Source organism: Solanum lycopersicum, chromosome 2 (genome assembly GCF_036512215.1).
Source record: "Solanum lycopersicum chromosome 2, SLM_r2.1".
Taxonomy (NCBI): domain Eukaryota; kingdom Viridiplantae; phylum Streptophyta; class Magnoliopsida; order Solanales; family Solanaceae; genus Solanum; species Solanum lycopersicum.
The window spans coordinates 35963341-35988316 of NC_090801.1; the positions used below are offsets into that span (position 1 = coordinate 35963341).

A 24976-nucleotide genomic window follows, 5' to 3' on the forward strand; every position below is an offset into this window, starting at 1 on the left:
ATGTTGTTTGCCTTGACAATGAAGAGGCATTACTTGTATGGTGTCCATGTTGATGTGTATACTGAACATAAGAGTCTTCAATATGCTTTTACCCAAATGGAGTTGAATCTCCGACAAAGAAGGTCGTTAAAATTGTTTAAAGATTATGACATGAGTGTCCTCTGTAACCCCAGGAAGGCCATTGTGGTTGCTTATGCTCTAAGTCGTATGAATATGGTTAGCTTGTCTTACATAGATGAAGACAAGAAAGACCTAGTGAATGATGTGCGTAGATTTTCTAGGTTTGTTGTGAGGTTAGAAGATTCTCCGAATGGTGGATTTACTGTCCATAATAACTCAGAGTTATCCTCTGTGGTTGAGGTGAAGTCTAAACAACACCTTAATAAACCATTGATGGAGTTGAAAAAATCCGTACTTGGTAAGCTAAATGAGTTATTCTCATTGGGGGGATGGTGTTTTGAGGTACCAAGGTAGATTATGTGTTCCTAAGGTAGATGAGTTGTGGGATCAGATCCTTGAGGAAGCCCATGAGTCCCGCTACTCCATTCACCTTGGTTCGACAAAAATGTACCATGACCTTAGGGAAGTATTTTGGTGGGAATGTTTGAAGAAGGACATAGCAGAGTTTGTTGCTAAATGTACAAATTTCCAACAAGTCAAAGCCGAACATCAAAAGTAGGGTGGCATATTACAAGAAATCCAAGTTCGTACTCGGAAGTGGAAAAATTAAATATGATTTTGTAGTAGGTTTGCCTCGGACTCAAAGGTAATATGACTCTACATAGGTGGTTATAGATAGGTTGACCATGTCCACTCATTTTATTCTTGTTAAGTCTACTTATTCGGCAGAAGATTATGCTAGGATCTTCATAGATCAGATTGTGTGTCGCCATGGTATTCCGTTATCTATCATATCGGATCAGGGTGCACAATTCAAATCTAGGTTATGGGTGTCATTCCAAGAAGGGTTGGGTACTAAGGTACAGTTGAGTACCACTTTTCATCACCAAACGGATGGTCAAGCGGAACGTACTGTTCAAACCCTTGATAATATTCTTAGGGCTTGTATTATTGATTTCAAGGGGAATTGGGATAAACATTTGCCGTTGGTGGAGTTATCTTATAATAATAGTTTTGATTCATCCATCTCCATGGCTCCCTATAAAGCCTTTTATGGTAGGAAGTGTTGGTTTCCTATTGGATGGTTTGAAGTGGGTGAGCCTTCACTTCTTGGTCCCTATTTGATTTATAAGATCTTGGAGAAAGTTCATATCATAAGGAACCGTTTGCAGATGGCCTATAGTCGGCCAAAGTCTTATGCCGATCATATGAGAAGGAATTTGGAGTTTCAAGAAGGTGATAAGGTGTATTTGAAAATTTCACTTCTGAAAGGGGTGGTTAGATTTGGTAAGATAGAGAAATTGAGTCCTCATTGTGTGGATCCCAATGAAATCTTGTAGAGGGTTGGTAAGGTTGACTACGAATTGAAACTTCCTAGTGAATTGACTTCGGTTCAATCGGTTTGGCATGTTTCCATGCTTAAGAAGTGTATTGGTGATCCTGAATCTATTCTTCCTATTGACGGTCTTGGTGTGAAGGATAATATCTCTTATGAGAAAGTCTCGTCTCAAATTCTTGATAGGCAAGTAAATAAATTGAGGAATAAATAGGTGACTTCCGTAAAGATGTTATAGAAGAATCACCTATTTGAGGGTGCAACATGAGAGGCCGAGGCCGACATGAAGTCCCGTTACCCTCATCGATTTGATAACTAAGGTTATTAGTTCTTACTAATAATGAAAATAATGACTAAAATTGAAGTTTCTTTGATGATAGTAGATTTTTGCAAAAGATGCATTCTTGATACCCTTATAGTGATTTACAGTAAATGTGCACGTTGACTTGAAAATTTTGCACTTTTGCATGTTTTGAGTTATGTTGGGCATTTTAATATGGTGCGTGTTTATGAAATGATATCTACAGTGTTGTTAAGTTTAAATTTGACATAATTGACTCATAAGCTCTTGTTTTTATGAGAAGGATATTCCTTATAATGTAATGTTGAGCTTCATATGTGGTAATTGAAGTTTTAAATTGCCTTTGGTAGTTGATATGGTTGATGTTGTTATTTATTGCTGTTAGTTAGGCTGCTAGTCTTGAGTCTATTCCTTCCTTCAAAATATTTTAGTGTCATTCATGGACGAATGTTCCTAAGGGGGGACAATATAACACTTCGAAAATCCAAGACGTGTTCAAGAGCCTAACATAAGTGTCATAACGTTAAGGCACTGTTTTAAGATTCATTAAAATGAATTTAAGCCATTTAAGAAGTCTAGGAAGCAAAACATCCAAGAACGTCCACGACATCAAGAAAGTAGTTCTAGGAGGTACTAGCGTGACTTGGCCTATTTGACTAGCTTTTGAGGAGTAGGAAAATAATTAAAATTGGTGGAAGAGTATATAACATTTTTTTAAGTTGATTTATGGTTGAAACGTCCGGGTACGACTCCCCAAGGACCAACCAAGGGCCCTTGAGGAGGACCCTTACAGGTGGGGTCAAACATTATTTGGGGAGTGTGCACCCACGAGAGGCAGACGACGCAGCGTGTGTTGATTGACGGCATCGATGCTAACCATCGACCAAAACTTATCCAATTCATTGAAGGGGGCTCTTTTTCACACTCTCTGAAAAAATAGAGAGATGTGCAACACGGAAGGGGGACTGGTCCACTGATTGAGACACGAGGTGTCGACAGGGTCTCGTGGTTGAGTGACCTGTAATTCCTGCACATTTTTTACTAAGTCTTAACTAATTAATTAAGGGGCTTGTTGGTTAGTTAGATATTAAGTGAAGTCTAATTAACTTAATCAATCCCCCATATAAAGACCCCAAGCCCATTAGACTAATTACAACTCACAAGACAAAACTCTCTTCCTTTTCTTTTCTTTCTCTCTCTATTTGAAGACACCATTGAAGACCAAGCTTGGACAGGGTTTGGGGACTTTGTGGGATTGTTTCCCCATCAATTATTCATAAAAAATTGAGGTATGGGATCTAATTCACCTTTGATACCTTTTTCCTCATAGGGTTCCTTCAATGTATTTTCAAGAGTTGAGTTTTCATGTGGGTCTTTCTCAATCTTGAAATTTATAATATGAATTTATTTGTTTATGGTTTATTTTAAATATTATGAATATATTAACATGTATTCTAACTTATTTATGATATATACTTATGGGTTGATCTAGTTTGTAGAAGATGACCCTTAACCTTTAAACTTAGGTTTGATCTTGATATGAATTTAGATTGTATTTGGTTCAATTGACTTGGTTATTGGTTGAATTACTACTAGATAATATTATAACACTAATCATGAAGGAATTAGGGTGATTTTTATTCTTTCATGCTAGTTCTTGAGAAGATGATCTAGGTTATAAAGTATGTTGTGAATTGACCTAAGTATCTTGTCTTAAACCATAATCTAATGAATTATGACGTAGTTATTCTTTTAGAATTTTTATCATGTTTATTATTTAATTATGATGATTTATACCCAAATTGGGTTTAATTGAGGGTTTATGGTAAGATCTTGATGATGAACTATAAACGAGACTTGGTAAGTCTTGTGATCCCTATTCTTTACTTAAAAAATTATGGTTAATTGTTATCAAGTCATGATGTTGTATTGGAGTGTGCCTTGTATTAGGATATATGGGGTGGTATGATGTTAAATTTAAATGTATTGATTATCATTATGAGGTGTTGCTTTAAGATGTCAATGTTATAAAGAGGGTGAATGATTTACCAATGTTCCTTGTCATGATATGAAGATGTTAATGTGCTAAATCTCACCTATATGAATTGTAATGAAAGGATTTATACTCGTGAAATTCTTATTGAGATATTGATGATGATGATAATATAAGGGGTAGACCCTATAACCTAAACTAAGCTATGATTGATAGTAAAGTCTTGACGACATTTCAAAAAGGGACTCTAGCTTAGCTACGAGTGAACTAGATTGAGGAGTGTCCCTTCCAACATAGGGAAGGTAGGATCACTAATGTATTCTTGAGATTGGAGACTACAATTCATGTAGCATAAACGGGTCCCAATTATATCTCCTAGATTTTGAACTGTATTTTCCCCCGTAGGAATATTAGTTGGTCGATCCACATAGTTTCTATGTGTCATGTTTTGGTACTACCTTGGCAAGTAGTCCGCCTTTTTTCGGTGTAGGGTTTTATAACATCGAATTCAACATTATCTCATGTGTTCTATGTCGATTAGGGAAAGATATTCCCAAAAGGTAAAATGAACTAAGGATTGAACTCTAACAAATATGACTTAAGGAGTCAAGGCTAGTCTTTGTAAGGGTATGGGATTCTAACTAAGAATTGCACTAGTTATTCTTGAGGGGAGTCTTAGGAGGATGTTCTTATGAATAATTATGGTTATGATGGTATGTGTTATATATATGATGAACTTGGACATTGTTGATACTATATGTTTATTAGTTCGTTATTGTTAAAGTAATATGATATGTACTCCGAAATTCCATGTTATGTGAAGTAGGTTTTAGTCATGATTCTTGTTGGGTTACTTGATTGAGTAAGGTTATGGGGCTTTACGTGGCCATTGCACTTGTTGACTTGATAGGAGTTCATGGGTAATTGTCTTGCTTTGTTTATATTGAAATGTACTCATATTCATGCTTATTTTTAATATGACCTAATGAACATGTATTATTGATTGGTATGGTCTTGTTGAATGTGCATAAAGGTTTTAAATGAAAGATACATACTCAATGAAATCTCCCTCTTTCTTAGCATGTATTCATATATGTGTGCATATGGTCTCATACTTATTAAAAGTGGTGTACTTACCCCATTCCGGTCGTTGAAGTGATTTTGAAGACAACTTGAAGAAGGCTTGGATATCATGACCCTCCAAGTAGGGTAGGTACTCAATTTCCGAGGGCGATTCCACTATCTAGCTTATGAAGTTGCTTTTTAGTTAAAGACTTCTACGGTTTCTTCTTTCCATTTAATATGAACATTGTATAGCCCATTTGAGACATTCTTATTTTGATGTATGTGTTATGCCCAAGTTCTTACACTCTACTAGATGGTTATGAGATGAGGCGACTATTATGACTATTATGTCTATGTTATATTTTGGTATACTTATGTGCAATATAAGTAGAAGACTAAGTAATCTTTCTATACGAAGGGTCGATGTATACTCGATATATATATATATATATATATATATATATATATATATATATATATATATATATATATATATATATATATATATATATATTATGTGTATATAGAGGTCTATCTAAACCTCCAAGTAGAAGTAATGAAAAGTTTTAAAATTTTCTTCAATTTTCATTTATGAGTGTAATGATGTGAGCTAAGAGGCTAGTCTTAGTCCTCAAAGAGGACGAAGAAAACGGTTACGTCTACGGGGTAAATTGGGATATGACATCGAGTTGGGAAGGGAAATGGGTTCACAATGCAATTGGATTATATTCACATTAAAACCTATACATTATCATCAACTTATCATGATTAAGCATTTAAAAACGTTTTAGAAAGAACCCATTACTAAATTAAAAAAGAAGATATTTGTTTATGAAACTTCTTTAAAAAACATTAAGATTAAATCTCCAAGTGAAAGGTTACATAGAGATGTTCACCATATCTTTGTCTAGTTGAAAACCTCTAAAACATTCTGAAGAATTCATGGAAATCCAAACTCTAAGATATTCTTGACCTTCACCATCAATGGCGGTTTTAAAGAGAATATTTTTGGATGGAAAGTCTAATTTGTGTGTACTGGTTTTGGAATGGGTTGATCACGTTTTTTATCATTTATGTTCACCCAAAAATAACTTCAACCTATTATGGTCAATTTAGGACGTGGGGTCAATTTCCTATTCACCCCTATAATGAAACAATCGCCAGGCAACTTCCTACAGCCTGCACCAACGACCACAATCGATGCCCAGTAGGTCCATCGACAGAGCGTCTTGGCTTCGTTGTTTGGGTCATTGGGATGTTCTTTGGCTGATACTAATGTACACTAAGTTTCCATTGACGACACCACCATTGACAGGCCATTTGTCAACAAACGGGGCGTCGTTTTGATCAGTTGATTGACATTGCCAAGGAAGTGTATCGACAATCCTTGGTTCCTTCTTGTGGGCCCTTTTGCGGGACCTTTAGGAAGTTGTACTCAGGAGTTTCTAACGTAAATACAAAACTTAAACTATTTTAGACCTTCCACACCAGTTTCACCTAAAACAAATACTTGCAACACGTTCAAACATGCAAGGCACACTCAAGACTCACATGAATGTCTTAATGGCTAACTTTAGAACGTCTTGGACGTTCTTGATTGTTTGACTTCCAAAATTTATGAAACTCCATACACTTCTTATAAACATCATATTACTAATTTAAGGACCTCATAAGATCATGACACACATATAAGCACATGAGAACACATAAGGCCTCTTAGGTGACTAGTCGTTGAACGTCTTAGTTTTCCCTTGACGTTACACATCCAAGTGACTTCAAATCACCCAAGAATACTAAAGCAATATATTAACATGTTAACAATATTATAGGTACAATTGAGTCTCGATAAACCCTAATTCGTTTTGGGGGTCTTACACCCTCAAACGGCGCGTGATGGTACCAACGTGGTTGTTTGCTGGAGGTACAACCTCCCTATTAGTTTGGGCTATCATGGATTGAGCTTTAGTAGTGCCAGATTGTGCTTCAGTAATAATGTCTTGGGACATTTGGAGAAAGGCAGCTCTTATGTAACCATCGATCAAAAGAGAAGGATTTACCGGAGCTTGGTCATCATTAGTAACTTCTTCAAGAGGAGGGACTTGATTGCCTCGGGGAAGAGCACCCGCATAGGGAATATCTTCATCAAATATTCGAACGTGTGTATTCAACTATTCATGGCCTATAATCCTAATAAAATTATTAGATTCTAAGGTCACATATAGTCAAGACTCTAGAAGCACGATATTGGATTTCAAAGAAAGTGAGAGTTTCCTAAGTATCTTATAGTTTCCTGTTCATATGTGTGGAGCGCTTCAAAATTATGAATAAGAATCTACCTAGACGTGTCTAAGTGAGACATCGAATCTAAAGGTATTAAACCTGATTCTCTGATACCATGTTTATCACATCTGGGGAGCACCCTCTAGACGTAACCGTCGTCGTCGTCCATTTTGAGGACTAAGACTAGCCTATTAGCTTATATCATTACATTCATAGGTCAAAATGCGGAAAATTTAAAACTTTTTCATATCTATCATGAGGTATACATAGACCTCTGCCATACACATAATATAGACATATCGAGTATACATAGACCCTTAGTATAGGAAAATTAGATAGTCTTTTACTTCAATTGCACATAGATATATAAGATAAAACATATTCTTGAAACCCCATGTCTCATCTCATAACCATCTAAATTAAGAGTATATCAATTGGTCATATCGCATACATCAATGTAAGAAAACCACATATAGGATATAAAATGGTTAGTCCTCAATGAAAAGGTAAGAACTAGATGTCTTATAACTAAAACAACATCAAAACTTGATAGCGGTATTGCCCTTGGAAAGTGAGGACCTACCCATCTTGGGTGAGTTAGAATTCCAAGTATTCCTTTAAAGTCGTCTCAAAATCCCTTCAACTACACGAACTTAAACTATTTTTGAAAAAGGGAGAAAATGGGGTTAGCACACCACTTGTACTAAATATGGGACCATATGCACACACATAATAAAATCATGCTAGAAAAGGACATTTCATTAAAGCATGCAATTTCCTTTGAAATATCTTATGCACATCGTAGAAGACCATACCAATAAATAAGACATACTCACTAAGTCAATATCATGTACAACAAAAGACCATCAATACTAAGTCTAGTCAAGCCAACATGCATATCACATAATTGAGCACATAATCAAAACAATTCTACCATCAAGCTATAACAGCGATAAACATGGATAAGAGTTCAATACATCATAACCAAAGAAAGACAATTACTCATGAACCATCATTAACTAATCTAGTGCAATGATCAAGAAAACCCCTATAACCTTACCCAATAAAGTAAGCCAAACAAGAACCATAACCAATGTCCAACTTTACATAGTATAGAGGTAATAGCACATATAATCATACTTTAACCATGGATACCAAGTAGATATTCATAAGTGAAAACAATCATCATATAGTATCATTAATGTTCAAGATCATCATGTGCATATACCATGTACCATTATAAGCATATACATGTATAAGAACATTCTACTAAGACTTCCCTGAAGGCCAACTAGTGCAATGTTTAGGTAGAGTCCCATACCCCTAACTAGAATAAGCTAAAACCCTTAGGTCATCCCAGTTAGAGTTCATTCCTTTAGTTCATTATACCTTTTAAGAACGTCTTTCCTTAACAAATATAGACCACATGAGCTAATGTGGAATCTAGTGTAATAGAACCCTACACCAAAGAAAGGTAGACTACATTTCAAGGTAGTACCAAAACATGAACATAGCAACTACTTGGATCCACTAGCTAGTATTCCTATGGGGGCAACATAATTTAAGAAATAGGAGATATAGTTGGTACCCTCTTTATGCTACATGCATTATCGTCTCCAATATCATGAGTACATTAGTGATATTAGACAAAGAAGTTCAAAGGTGAAAGGAATCCAATAACTTGTTATTTGATGAATATTTATGAAGAGTATTTGAGTTTTTCAGCCCTATAACCTCCTTGACCTTGACTTCTATGGTGTTCTTCAACATGGGAGAAAGAAAGAAGAGAGAAGAAGGACCTATTTTGGTTTGGGAATTATGAAGGCTCAACTTAGATTAATTAGGTTACGGTCTATATATAGGTCATTAAAGAACTTAATTAGAACTCCTAAACCGCTAACTAATTAACTAACCACATAATTAATTATTTTAGCCAACTTAAGAACGTGCAACAAATTAGTATGCCCACAAACGATGGAACACTTCAAAAATCTAAGATGTGTTCTAGAGACTAACATAGGGTTCAAAAGTTTTATACACTGTTTTAAGGTATGTTTTGATATATATAAGTCATTTAGGAGGCTAGAAATCAAAATGTTATAGAACGTCCATGACGCTAGGAAAGTAGTTCAATGAGGTACTAGCGTGCCTTAGTCAATTTGACTAGATTTTAGGAGTTGGAAAATTATTGAAAATTCATCGAAGGGTGACTAAAATATATTAGGATTAATTAATAGTTGAAAAGTCCATCCATGAATCCTCAAGGACCAACCAAGGGCCTTGCGGAGGACCCTTGCAGTTGGGGTCAAACAATTGCCTAAGGCTGTGTAACCATGTCTTGTAGTCAACAATCCGCTTCTTCTAATCTTGAAATTGGTCTTCCAAACTTATTGGTTTATAGATTCTATAGATGTTATTGATAAAAATATGATGAAATATGACTATATTACATTACTTCTTGAAGGGTTGGTCTAAATTGTAGAAGAAGACCCGTTCCCCTTAACCGTAGGTTATGATCTTAATATGAATTGTGTAATGTTGGTTCAGTTGACTTGGTTATCGATAAACATACTATTCTATGATGTTACTATAGGAATTATGAATAGTAAAAGATCAATTATAGGCCTATCATGCTATTTCATAAGTAGTTTATCTAGGTTATCAAACAAGTTGTGTATGTGACCGAAGTCTCTTAGCTTAAGCTATGAGCTAGTGATGAATTGTGATATAGTGATGCAATTGTCCTTGTTATTCTACTGGTTATTGTTGTGTAATGATATTACTCCCCTATTGGGTTGAGTTAAGATTTGATGGTAAGACCTCCAAAATGAATTATGAAGGAGACTTGGTAAGTCTTGTGATCCCTATTTTTTACTTCAATTATGGTTACTTGAGATAAGTGATGCCGTTGCAATGAAGTATATCTTGTATTAGGATTTATATGATGTTGAATTGAAATGTCTTGATTATGGTTATTAGGTTCACTAAGATGTAAATGTTATAAGGATATTAATGACTACCAATGTGCCTTATTATGAATGATGATGTAAATGTGCTAAGTTCATTCATATGAATTGCAATGGAAGGACTTATACTCATGTTAAATATTATTGAGCTATGATGACGATGATTATACAAATGGTTAGACCCTATGACCTAAAAGAACCAATTATTTTTAATAAAGGCTTAAAGACATTTCAAAAAGGGACTCTAGCTTAGCACCGGGTAAACTAGAGTGAGGAGTATCCCTTCCCACATAGGGAAGGTAGGATAACTAATGTACTCTTGAGTTTGGAGAGGATAATGCATGTAGCATAAAGAGGGTCCCAATTATATCTCCTAGTTCTTCAACTATTTTGCCCCCATAGGAATACTAGCTAGTGGATCCATGTAGTTGTTATGTTCATGTTTTATGTACTACCTTGGCAAGTAGTCGACCTTCGTTCGGTGTAGGGTTCCATGACACTAGATTCTACATTAGATCATGTAGTCTATGTTGGTTAAGGCAATATGTTCCCAACAGGTACAATGAAATTATAAATCAACTCTAACTAGGATGACCTAAGGAGTTTAGCTTAGTATAGGTAGGGGTATGAAACTGTACCTAATCATTATACTAGTTAACCATGAGGGAAGTCTCAGGATGGTGTTCTTATGAATGTATATGTTAATGAATGCAAATTTAATAATTTAATGATCTAACATGTTAATGACATTATGTGATGTTGGTTATTCTTATGAAGATGTATTTGGTATTTATTTGTAAACTATGATGATATGTATTCTTACATGATATGTCATGTGAAGATGGATATTATTAATGGTTCTTTTTGAGTTACTTGATTGAGTATTGTTATAGGGATTTGCTAGTTTACTGCACTTTTGGACTTAATGATGTTTCTTGGGTGATTGTCTTGCTTTAACTATGTGTCCAATTATGTGATATGCATGTTGATTTGACTATACTTAGTATCGTTACTCCTGGGATGAACATGCCTTGGACTTAATGAATTTGTCTTGTTGATTGGAATGGTTTGTTTGATTATATATAAGGCTTTATGAAGGTAAAATAGCATTTTTAATTAAATGTCCCTTTTTAGCATGATTTGATATTACATGTGCATATGGTCCCATACATAGTACAAGTGTTGTACTAACACCATTTTCTCCATTTTCTCCCAACATTTAAGCTTCCAGTCGTTGAAGGCTCTTTGAGACGACTTTGAAGAAAACTTGAAATTTCTCAATCATCTATGTGGGTAGGTCCTCACATTCCGAAGGCGATACCAATATCGAGCTTATGAAGTTATTTTAGCTTCAAGACTCATATTTTTTTATCTTTTCATTTGAGTACGAATTTTATATCCTATATGTTTCTCTGTTACATTGATGTATGGGCTATTACCAAATTGCTATAATTTTGCTATGTTTAATCTTATATTTACTTATGTACATTAAAACTATAAGACTATGTAATCTTCCTGCACAAATGGTCTATGCATACTCGATATGAATATATTATGTGTATGTAGAGGTATATGTAAACCTCAATGTAGCATAAACGAAAAGTTTTAAATTTTCCGTATTTTTAACCTATGAATTTAATGAGGTATGCTTAGAGGAGTCTTAGTCCTCAAAGAAGACGACAATGCCGATAACATCTAAGGGTTTCTCCTCGGATGTGACAACATTGCCTCTATTGATTCTAGAACGAGGGTGGTGAAGTTTAACTTTCCAAATGAGACCATTTTGGAGTAGAAGGGGGGAAATTCTATTCGTAGAGGCCTTATCATCTCTTGTCTAAAAGCATGAAAAATGATCTCTAAAGGTTGTTTGTATCATATAGTTAGAGTCCAAGATTTAGACTCCGAAATTTCTCCCATTAAGTTGGTTTCGTATTGAGTGAATTTCCGGAAGTCTTTCTTAAGGATCTTCCCGGTATTCCTCTAGAAAAGGAAATTGATTTTTGCGTCAACTTAATACTGGATAGAAATCTCATTTTAATTCCTCCTAATTGGATGGCACTGGAAGAATTGAAAGAGTCGAAGGCTCAACTCAAAGATTTATTTGACAAAGGATTCATTAGACCTAGTATTTCTCCATGGGGTGCTCCGTTATTGTTTGTGAAGAAGAAGAATGGGTCCCTTAGAATGTGCATTGATTATTGCCAACTCAATAAAGTCACTATTAAGAATAAGTATCCTCTACCTCGGATTGATGAATAGTTTGATCAACTTCAAGGGCCAAGCTACTTTTCTAAGATTCACTTGAGATCGGGGTATCACCTACATAGGGTGATCAATAAGGATGTAACAAAGACGGCATTTCAGACTACATGTGGTCATTATGAGTTCTTAGAATTGGCCTTTGTTATCACTAATACTCCGGTGGTGTTTATGGACTTAATGAATAGGGTGTTTCGAAGTTACCTAGATTCATTTGTCATTGTCTTCATTAACGACATCTAGGTAAATTCAAAAAATGAGCGTGAACATATAGCTTATTTAAGGATCATGTTGCAAGTACTTAAAGAACATCAATTATTTGCCAAGTATAGTAAATTCTAGTTTTGGTTGAGGTCGGTGGGGTTTCTTCGTCATATCATTTCTAGTGAGGAAGTTAAGGTTGATACAAGGAAAATGGAGGCGGTGAAAAATTGTCCTAGACCATTGACTCCAATAGACATTAGAAGTTTCTTTGGTCTTGCGAGTTATTATCGGAAGCTTGTGGATGGTTTTGCATTAATTGAATCTCCCTTGACTACTTTCACCCAAAAGAATAAGAAGTTTGAGTGGTCGGAGGCACGTGACAAAAGCTTATAATTGTTGAAAGATACGCTTACTTTCGCTTCAATATTGATTTTAGCGGAGGGTAAAAAGTTCTTCGTTGTGTATTGTGATGCATCCCGAGTGGTTTGGGATGTGTTCTTTTGCAACATAGGAAAGTAATCGCTTATGTTTCTAGACAACTTAAGATGCATTATAATAACTATAAAGCTCATGACCTTGAGGTAGCGGCCATGCTGTTTGCCATGAAAATATGGAGGTATTACTTGTACGATGTTCATGCTAATGTGTATTCTGACTATAAGAGTCTCAAATATGTGTTTACTCTAAAGGAGTTAAATTTCAGACAAAAAGGTGATTGGAATTGTTGAAAGATTACGACATGAGTGTTCTCTATCATTCGGCAAGTCCAATGTGGTTGTGGATGCTCTAGGTAGTATGACTATGGATAGTGCGTCTCATGTAGAGGAAGCCAAGAAAGACCTTGTGAATGATTTCAATAGGTTTTCTACATTGGGTGTTAGATTGGAAGATTCTCCAAATGGTGGTTTTATTGTCAATCATAACTCTGAGTCATATTTAGTGGTAAGGGTAAAGTCCAAGCAACACCTTGACAAACCATTGATGAGAGTTGAAGAAATCGATTCATAGAAAGCTTAATTAGTCATTGTTCGGAGGGAGGGATAGTGATTTGAAGTATCAAGGGAGGTTGTGTGTTCCCAATATAGATGATTGAGGAGCCAGATTCTTGTGGAAGCTCATGGGTCCTATTACTCAATTCATCTAGGTTCAACAAAGATGTATAATGACCATAGTGAAGTTTATTGGTGGGAAGGCTTGAAAGACGGAGTTTGTAGCAGAGTGTCAAAATTGTCAACAAGTAAAAGCCGAACATCAAAAGATGCGTGGTTTACTTTAAGAATTCCAAATTCATACTTAGAATTGGGAAGACATCAATATGGATTTTGTTGTAGGTTTTCCTAAGATTCAAAAACAATATCAATCCATATGGGTAGTGATGGATAGGTTGACCAAGTCCGTCATTTTATTCCCATCAAATTTACTTATTCGGATGAGGATTATTCAATCTTCACAATCCACATCTAGGTTTTGGAGGTCATTCCAAGAAGGTATGGTACAAAGGTGAAGTTAAGTATCGCTTTTGATCGCAAAGTGGATGGTCAAGCGGAGCTTACTATTCAAACCCTTGAGGATATGGTTAGAACATGAGTCATCGACTTCAAGTAAAGATGCAATAAGTACTTGTCTTTGGTGGAGTTTTCTTACAAATAGTTTTCATTCATCCATATCTATGGGTCCTTATGAAGCCTTGTATGCTGGGAGGTGTACATCTCCTATTGGGTGGTTTGAAGTTGGTGAGTCTTCGATTCGTTATCCCAATTTTATTTATAAGACTTTAAAGAAAGTTTATATAATAAATAACCGGTTGCAAACAACCTATAGTCAGCAAAAATCTTATGCCGATAATAGGAGAATGGATTTACAGTTTGAGGAAGGTGATAAAGTGTGCTTGAAAATTTGACCTATGAAGAGGGTGGTTAGATTTGTCAAGAAAGGGAAGTTAAGTCCTCGTTACGTGGGTCTCTATGATATCTTGCAAAGAGTTTATAAGGCTGCCTATGAGTTAAGGTTGATTAGTGAATTGTCTTTGGTTCATCCGGTTTTCCATGTTTCTATGCTTAAGAGGTGTATTGGTGATCTAGAGTCTATTCTTCCTATTGAGGGTGTTGGTGTTAAGGATAACCTCTCCTATGAGGAGGTTCCAATTCAAATCATTGATAGGCAAGTAAAGAAGTTTTGGAACAAAGAGGTGTGGAATTAAAACTTTTCACAACATTCGAATAGTGTTTCAAAATGTCTTTCATACACAAGCCATATGAAATACAAAGTCTCATATTGTCAAATATAAGACTCAAAATTTATTTGGGACACGGACCATACAATAGCAATATAGTACAACTAAGTCTGTTACAGTGCTTCAATAAAAGAAATCTTAATAGTAACGTCCTCGAGTCAAATGATAACATACTTAAACCTTGCTTGAAATATCCTATAATCGAAGCTTATCTCCCAAAAATACCTACACATATGAATCAATTTTGCAATAGATAAAAGTATGGAATTAGTACAAACACATGGACTAAGTATGTGATAATGAATAAAATCATGAGAAAGGATATTTAATGGAAATATATTATTTTTGATTAAAACATCAAAGTATAAGCATAAGAACAACATTTAACACTTAATAAACACATAAGATATCATATAATCATTTTATCACTTTATAAGGAATGTTGTAGTGAACTATGACACTGTTACAATGAATTCCTTCAATGTTACAATGAAACCTTTTTAGCATACAACCCTCTCACTAAAAATTTATCCTAAATTTCACATAAGTATTAATAGGAGAGAGTGACCATACACCCTCTCTAAGAACACCTAAATGATCCTTATGACTATCTAAAATGAAATAAATACACTGAGCATACATCAAAACATATAAAATGAGATTGTCCTACCAAAGGTAATTCTAAGGTTTAGTTGAGTGTGTTGTGAAGCAACCACACATACAATCCATTTACACACACTAAAGAGATCCTCTAGGTTACCTAAGATACATCACTTCATTAATCAATCTTCCTATCTACATTCATTCTTAAGACTTCCCTAGGTAAGAATTAAGAACCATCATCTATGCCCCCTTCACTTGTTAACTAGGACATCCTTAAAGTTACTTTAGACTAGGTACTTATTAATTTACATTCTTTCTAAGTTAATACATTATCTTCATTATTTAATTCATAAGAAATATATCACATAAGGACATTCAAGTAATGATCTTTGAGAAGACCAAGGGACTCACTCACTAATATCTTCAAAGCCTATTTTGCATTGTCTCCATAGTGTCGCATTCCACCACCTAAACTTCAAAGAACATGTGCAAAACTACTGGGTATCCCATATGATGAGAATAGATAATAACTGACATAGACCATGGTAACTAAGCATGGAATCCGGAGTTGTAACCTTCTCCGATGGAGGGTGTTCTACTTGCCAATGGTAGAACATGGACACATCACATGTAAGCACATCGTTTGAAAATATGAAGGGTTCCTTTGTACTCTAGATATCTATTTATCAAGAGATACTACCAAACCATACTGATTAGGTGCTAGACTTTGTTCTCATTGTGTGATTCACATAAAGCATGACATCAATAGGTTCCATATCTATTTCATAACCCAATCACATTAACCTTACAAAAGAGAACAGCTAAAGCTTCCTTAAAATGGTTAGAAGGATAGCTTAATGATTTTCTTGAGAATGATTTCATTCCGATCCAGCACACCAACCTTAAGTACACCATTCACACAAGAAAGATATCAATAAAGCTTTCGACTTTAAAGATATCATAACCTTAGAACCTATGATGTTGAAAATTGATCTAAGCCTAAAATTGTGTATTGTTTTGTATGGCTAGGTCCAAATGTTTGTACTCTTATAGATGGTTCAATGTGAGACAAAGTATTAGACTAAATTCCTATGTATTAGTTATGCTGCCTAAACTAGAAGCCGAAGAAAGATGCATATGTGAGGAGTTAAGTAAATTCCATATATAGTATGTGAGAGGTCTATGAATATATATACAAAGTTTATATTTATCGTCATTTTTGACCTATGATGTGAAATGGCGTATGCTAAGGGATTTTCTTAGGTCCCTTAGAGGGAGAAGACGCCGCTAATTACTAGGGTGTACTTTGGGTTGTTAAAATTTTATTATCTCTTGATAGTATTTAAAATGAAACAAGTGTCATTCGAGGACGAATATTGTCCAAGGGAGGGAGAATGTAACACATTTAAAACGACTTAGGTGAAGCTAGTGCCTGATACATGTGTCATGACGTTCTAAAGTCCTAAAATATTTTATAATGGTGTTTATAGTCAATGGCTAATGTTTGGTGATCTTTGAAGGTCAAATGTCCTAGAATGTCCTAGACGTTTGAAAACTAGTCGTTATGTGTTTGTTTGCATTTTATGAGGTGTGTTATGCTTCTAAGCCTTGTTTGAATGATGAACTGTGACAATGTCAAGACATGTGTTTGAATCGAGGATAAAGAAAATTAATTGATGTTGGTTGGAGATGTTGGACAAGGAGCCAAGCCAAAAGAGACAAGCCTTAGCAAAAAAGTCAAGGTTGTCCGACCTTGGCAGCTCACTGCATGCATGTTCACGGACCACTCCATGGCAAGTGGAGTAGAACACGGTCCGTAAAGGAGATCTTTGACCTTCCTTAGACTCTTTGAAGATTATCAAGGAAAGGGAGATATTGCCCTAAGGACCACGAACCGTCAAAGGGGTCGTGAACAACCTTCACCGACTGTGAAGGTGGGCGTGGTCCAAGGGTGGACTGCCCAAATTTGAATTTTAAAATAAATTAACTATAAGATTTATTAATTTTGGTTGATTTTAAAAGGCTTATATCATTAGTATAAATTGTTTCAACTCTTAAAACCTTCCTTTAAATCATTATTTAAAAAACCCAAATCAAAACTCCAAAACTAGAAACTCCTTCATTGTTGAAACATCAAGCTTGAATGAAGAGGACAAATTTCTCCCCGTTTTTTTTACAAATTTTCGTTCTTAAATTCTAATCAACGTATGGTTCTGATCCTTGAATGTCTTTTCTTCAAGGAGATAATGTTCAAAGTGGTTTTCCAAGAGTTTCGCAAACTATGAAATGTTAAATGGAAATCTAGCCATGGGTTCTTGCATAAATCTTTTTGAATCAATTTATTATGATTAATTGATGTTTATTTTATTATTTTACACTAAAACCTCTATGAACCCATCCAAATCATGAAATCCTAATTTTGGCTCCAATGTGGTTGATTTGATTATGACTCGATCTTAGTGAATCCATATGTAGATTGTATTGAGCTATTGAGAAATGAAAGAATAATGTTAGAATAATATTTTAGCTTTCTTTAATTGGTAAATTTATATTGTATTATATTAGATTCATTTTGTATTGTGATTATTGGATTGAATTGGAGATGATGGATATCGGTAAGAGCCTTGTGTAATGAGTTGGTTGAATTGTCTATGGATTGGAGTTGTGATATTGTATTGGTGGTATTCTGAAATAACCTTATCTATAAAGTATAGTATAGGTATTGAGTTATTAAGAGGTTTGGGTATGGTCAACTTAGTGGTGTTGCTTATGTGATATACTTGTGAAGAATGTGGTCTTGTCGGCATTAGTTTCATGGATTGTAATATTATCATGTTTGGACTTGTTATGATGATCAACTAAGTATAATTTTGATTTCGTATGTGTGTAAAGTTAATGTATGTGTTCTCTTATTTTAGTATAGGGGAGAATAATAGACTATAGTGTGGTTGAAACGCCCCAAAACAAAGTAAGGTGAACTAGATACTCGTGAGTGTTTATTAAATTAATTTAATTTCAAAATAATTTATTTTAGTATTCTTGGGCAGTGTGTGAAGTTTTGTTAAGGTTGGAGGTCAAACGTCCATGAACTTCCATGACGTTCGGAAGGTGTGCATTAGTCAGTGTTCTTGCATCATGATGTGTTTGAATGCGTTTTACGTGTTATTTTAATTGAAATTGATGTGGGATGTTCCTAATACCTTGAAGGCTTAGTTTAGGGGGTTGAAGTCTTGGCACGATCACAAGGGGCCCTAGATTAACGGCCCAAGACTTGGACAGAACTACCAAGAACACTTCTCCATCGACGAGGCAGTCTACTGGACGTAGACCCATCGATTCCCCGTCGACTATGGGGAGTAGTCCCATACATAGTGGTAATTATATCCATCCCCATGATGCAGCCTGTGTAGCCTTTGGCGCCCAGAAGAACGGGTCATCGACCCATCGACGTCCAGTAACTTATGTTGTCGATTGGCTCCTTCAAAAAGCTACTGAGGGAATTTTGTGTAAACTCACTCAAAGTATTTTATGAACTAGTTCAATATTTTTAGTTTTTTTTAAGTTATATTAAGTTAGTTTTAAGTCCTAGACCTAGAGAAGACCCCTCACTTCAAATATTCAAACTCCCTCTCTAAAGAAAACTCTCTCAAAGTCACCATTGGAGCTAAGACTCAAGGAAGGCAAGAAGGGGATGGTTTGGATGTTATCTTCATAAAATATTTGTGGGTTTACTTGGCTTATATGTATGGTATCCATCCTTTAAACCTCTTCCATTGAAGGAGTCATTTCCAGAAGATTGCGAAAAGGTTTTTCAAACTCAAATTCCTTCTATCTTTGATTTTAAGCATGGGTTTTCTTGTAAAAGTGTTCTAATGGTTTAATTTGTTATCAAAGTAAGAATTTATGATTTTAATGTGACAAAACTAATGAACTCATGTATATGTATATTTCAAATTTTTAGCATAAGAAATGGGTTAAATGAGCATGTTTTGTTCAGGTATGAACTTTGGCTTTCTTATATTTTTATTTTTTTAGCTACTACCTTAATAGGCCTTATTATTATAAAATATTTAGAAGTAGATTATATTTGATAATGGCATAGTTAAATTTTGAGTTGCCTAGATTGTATAATTCTTGATATAAATTGCTCGTTAGTGGTATGGTCCACCTTCTTGGTGGCAGTGTTTATTTGATGAACTTGATATTACTTAGTATGTTTTTTGAGTGTTGATATGAAGGCCTAGTAGAGGAAAGAGAGTGATATTGAAGATAAGTCTTGTCTTGTGTTTTGTGAAGTTGAAATACATGTTTGTCTTAGATTACGCCTAAGTAAAGTATATGACTTTGTGAAGCGTGTAAAATGTGTTAATTGATGAATGTAGGTCTAAAGCATGTATAGAAGCTAATGTAAATAAAATAGTTCTTAAATTTAAGATGTGCTCATCAGTACACACACACTTTAATGAATGTATGAAGCTAAATTGAGTAAATAGAGGAGTTTTGAGGTAAACACTCTTCGTGAGTTGAGATGAGGTGTTTTTAGTACCAACCTCACTACATCCTATGATCTTTAGAATCAGAAGGGGTTATGTCTAGCACCAAGAGGATATGAAGAAGAAGTGGTTACACTTTGTGAGTTGAGATGGTGTATTCCAATGTACCACTTGAGAAGAGTAATCCTTGTTAGTAGAGAATGAGTTACTTAGTAGCGATCTCCTTATCCCTTAACTATGCGCCCACATGGGTGTAGATATATGGAAAGCCATGTAAAAGATAAAAAAAAGACCTTACTGTAGGAAAGTGACGATCCCTCATCTGACAAGGGTTAATGTCGGGATTCCATGTCTCTCTCTAATGGTCTATGTTTGATAAATTAACCCCCCACAATTGATTGATTAAACTAAACCTTATAAAAAACGTGCTACTTAGGATAGGTGGTGGTATGGGACGTTATCTACTCATTTAACTAGGTAGGACCTTCCGAACGGGAATACTTAGTGCAAAACCACCATAAAGAATGTGCTACTTAGGGTAGGAGGTTGTATGGGACGCTATCTACTAACTGCACAAAATAGGCATTCAAAGAGGGAAGACTTCGGTGGTTTGTTCGGTGTCCTTTTAATGTCTTGTCGTTGAGTGAGGAGCTTGTTTTTCTAAGGTGAGTAAGGCGAAAAGGGTTGTCTGGAGGATTTCATTGGTGTGTATTGAAGGAGGAATATGCATACTTACTTCATGTCTTACCATAGTGAGTGTGAGGATAATCCCGATGTAGGGAAACTACAATGGAAATGAGTTCACTTTCTCTTTGCTTGGCCATGGAATTTCACTAATTTAGAATAGGATAATTTATTGTGAATGCTTTAGATGATTCATTTTTAAGGTTCAAAATAATTCACTATAACGTATAATTTGAGCTCACTATAAGAATTTGGTAAGTTCACTGTAAATGCTCCTTTTGGGTAAAAATTATGTGAGTCCGTTAAGTGTTAATTGATGTTTCTCATGTCAATTTGTTCTAAAATCATAAATGTTTTACTTAATTGGCAGGAAATGTTATTTTACTAAAATTTCCCTTTTCGCATGTTTTTGTGAAAAGTACTTTAAGCATAGGTTGGAAGCATTTTTGAAGGTTGAAGTGTAGAAGAAAGAGCTTGGGATATTTTCTCTAGGCAATGTATGTCCTCATATATTCAAGGGCATAGTCCTTTTATTAGTTTCTTATTTAAAGACTTGTTATGTATTTTGCTTTAATATAAAGGGTCGTGTCCCTAAGATATTATGTCGTGTCTTATGTTTGTCTTGTAAAAATGAGATTCTCTTAATATTTATGAAAGACTATTTTTATTAATTGTTTTTGAAAAGTTTTAATTCCACACTACTTTTCACGTCTAATGGAATGAATAATAGTTAAAGGGCTTGTACAAGACCTCAAAGTGTAAAGTACGCTCGGTCACGAAACGAGGGTTCTCCATAAAATCTAGGTGGTACTTTCAGGTCGTGACAAACATGATATCAAAGTCTAAGTTTATGGGAAATAGTTTAGGTTCTAAAAGTCTCACAAGCCACATCTAGTAGCATCTTGTCATTAGTGTGAGTCGCGACACATCCAACGACTAGAGGCTATAGGATGAAAGAAATTTCACATTCTTCTCTACTCTAATGTCGTGCCTTAGAGTTGAGTCATATAAGTTGTCTTTTTTAAACCTATTCTCTTTCTGTTTATAGGGAATGAATAAGAGGAGATCAACCACTAGAAGGCGGGAGGGAGGTGTAGCTAATGAGTGGATCCGTCCGCGTGTTTACCAAGTTCCTAATGTGGGTGTAGACGAAGAGATTGAGGAGGTTCCCCTTCAAGAACCTCAAGTGCCTTTGAAACCCCAAGAGCCTCAAGTGCCCCTATTGCCTCATATGCCTCAAGCTTCTTTTGTGGACGGGGACATGAATAATGTGGATTTGAGGAATGCCCTAATGAACTTGACTGAACTTTTGACGACTCAAGATCATGTTGTCAATGATCATTTTGTTGCTCAAGCAAACTAGGGAGATAGGCCCCAACCTAATACTAGTACTCTCGCTTCTAGAATCCGAGATTTCATGAGAATGAACCCTCCAACTTTTCATGGCACAAAATTGGATTAAGATCCACAAGGTTTCATAGATGAGGTTTTCAAGGTGGTAGATACTATTGGTGTGACCCCTAGGGAGAAAGCGGAGTTAGCTGCTTACAACCCAGAGATGTGGCTCAAGTGTTGTTAGAGCAATGGAGGGTTTACAACCCCTTGGAGAGAATTTCGGTTTATTGTGGAGGAATTCAAAGCGGCCTTCCAAGATAGGTTCTTTCCCCTAGAATTGAGGGAGAAAAAGATGGTTGAATTCATGAACCTTCGTCAAGGTGGAATGAGTGCGAAACAGTAATCTCTCAAATTCACCCAAATCTTTATGTATGCCCTACCAATGTAGCCAACCCTAGGGATAGGATGAACAAATTTGTGATGGCAGTGTCTAGTTTGGTGGACAAAGAGTGTCACACTGAAATGTTTCTTAATAACATGTATATCTCTAGGCTCATGGTCCATGCACAACAAATTGAGGACTCAAAAATTAGGGAGATAAGACAAAAGGGTAAGAGGCATAGATCGGATGATTCTAGTCAACAAAAGCCTAAGAAGAGGTTCTATCTCAAAGATTGTTCCATGGGAAACAAGGATAGGGATTCAAACAAAATTTCCCAAGCTGGTGGCCATTCTATTGAGAGGATTCGATGCCCTACTTGTTCAAAGCACCATTTGGATAGGTGTCTTGCTAGAATGGATTGTTGTTTTGGATGTCGTAATAAGGTCCACAACATGAGGGATTGCCTAGATGAAAGTAAGAGGGAAAGAGGCCAATAAAGTTTCCCTAGATCCTAATGCTCCAAAGAAGAACCCTTCTTATGGGATGGGACCTAGGAAAGATAAATAATCCAGATTTAATGGTCTTGGTAAGCCTTAGGTCTTTATTATTGTTGTTTTTATGATTTGAAATGAGTTTATGTGGTTTTATAGTTCATATGATCATGTCATCTTGATGAATTGCTCAAAGAATGAAATTTGAAATTTTTGGCCTTCTTAACAGTGACACAATTAATGCTCACTGTAAAATTTCTTATTTTTGAGTAAAATTGATTTGTCTTGATTTGAAGTTTCAATGTGAAAAGGTATTGTATATGAGCATGTTTAATGTTGGAGAAGGTAGTTCCTCCATAAAAGAAGGTTTGGGGTGAGTTATTAAAATTTTGAAGTTGGTAAGAGTTGCTTATGTTGCTACTATTTGAAAGTGTGAAATGATGCTCCTTGCTAGTTCATGTTTTGATTTTGAGTGTTTGATTCATGATTGTATGTGTTATATTATGCTAAGTGAGTCCTTGTTGTCCTCGAAGTTTAAGTGTCATTCGAGGATGAATGTTATTCTTAGTGAGGGAGAATGTAACACCCCAAAACGAACTAAGGTGAACTATATCCTCATGAGTTTTTCTTGAGATTATTTTGTTTAAAATGAGTTACGTTAGTTTTCATGGGCATTGTGTACTGTTTGGATGTCAAACGTCTAAGAACGTCCATGACGTTCGAAAGGTGTTCCTTAGAATGTATTCTTGTGTCTTGATGTGTTTGAGTGAGTTTTACGTGTTATTTTTAATTGAAATTTATGTGGGATTTTCCTAATACCTAGAAGACATAGTTTAGGATATTAACATCTCGGCACGACCCCATCTAGGATACACAAGGAGCCCTAGATTAAGGGCCCAAGAGTAGGACAAAACTGCCAAGAACACTGCCCCATCTACGATGCAGTTTACTGGACGTAGACCCGTTAACGCTGACTCAATTAAGGAGTGAAGTCCAACAATTTGTGGGAATTCTAGTTACCCCCATGATGAAGCCTTTGAAGCCATCGACTCCCAGCAGGACGGGTCGTCGACCCATCAACGCCTAGTAGCTTGGTTCGTCGACTGGCTCGTTCAAAAAGTTGCTGAAAGTGCTGCCAACTTGAGGTGTTTTGTGTAAATTCATCCCAAGTCATTTATGACCCCAGGTCAATATTTTTAGCGTTTTTAATTTATATTAAGTTAGTTTTAAGTCCTAGACCTAGACAAGATCACTCACTTAAAATATTCACTCCCTCTCTAACGAAAACTCTCTCAAAGTCACCATTGGAGCTAAGACTCAAAGAAGGCAAGAAGGGGCTTGTTTGGACGTTTTCTTCATAAAAATATTGTGAGTTTAATTCTCTTTGAGGTATGGTATTTGATCTACTGTGGTTTTATGGAACTTTTAATGTTTTTTCCTTATGTTTAGTGTGTGTCTAAGATCTTTTTGTACTAGTTTTAATGTGTTTTTTTCTTTGTTTGCAAGAAAACTGTCCAGAACAAAAACGCTGAAGAGTTTGTTGAAATATACAAAAGTGATGACTTACGGAGCCACCGATGGTTCGTCGACCCTGTGGCAGTTCGTAGGTGATGATCGGTGACTGAAGGTCCAAGAAGCTGAAATCAAATCAGGGAAATCAGACCAAGGGTGGGACTATGTAAGGAGCAGAGGTCTGTCGATCCACTGACGGATAATCATGGCTAAGCGTCGATGGTAACAGAAAGTAGTCCCAGTACCCGGCTTGAAGAAACCACTAAGAATGGAGGAACGAAAGACATCAAGGGACCGTAGGTCCACTGAAGAACCGTGCTGGTTGTCCGTTGATGATAACAAAAAGTGTTGAAAAGTGGAAGCTGAAAGAGATTTTAAGTATGGACCGACGAAAGTTGTCGATGGTGCGTCATTCCATCGATGGACCTTTAGGGTTGTCAACGGCAGATGCGTTTTGGAGAATTTTTTTTCATTAAATAGAATTCCCTTTTATTTTAAGACTTTATTATTATAAATTTGACTTTTAACCTCATTTTTGGGGTTACACTCTTTACTAATTTTTCAGATTTGTGTTATTGGAAGTTAAATTTTGGTTTTTGGGAAACACTTTAATTTTTTGGAATCATTTCATTCAATATTTTAGTGAATTCAAGTGATTTTCTGGGGTTTTTTCAAACTTTTTAGGCTAAGCACATGAGTTCTTGTTTAACAATTATGAA

The 24976-nt window shown here is 35.6% G+C and overlaps 1 protein-coding gene across 1 annotated transcript; it reads left to right on the forward strand.

Moving 5' to 3' along the window:
- Window positions 1-21900, forward strand: LOC138342008 (uncharacterized). The gene is made up of 4 exons (XM_069294189.1): window positions 1-418; window positions 850-1364; window positions 1461-1646; window positions 21586-21900. The coding sequence occupies exons 1-4, from the start codon at window positions 1-3 to the stop codon at window positions 21898-21900; spliced, it is 1434 nt and encodes a 477-aa protein (XP_069150290.1).
- Window positions 21901-24976: the final 3076 nt, after the last annotated feature.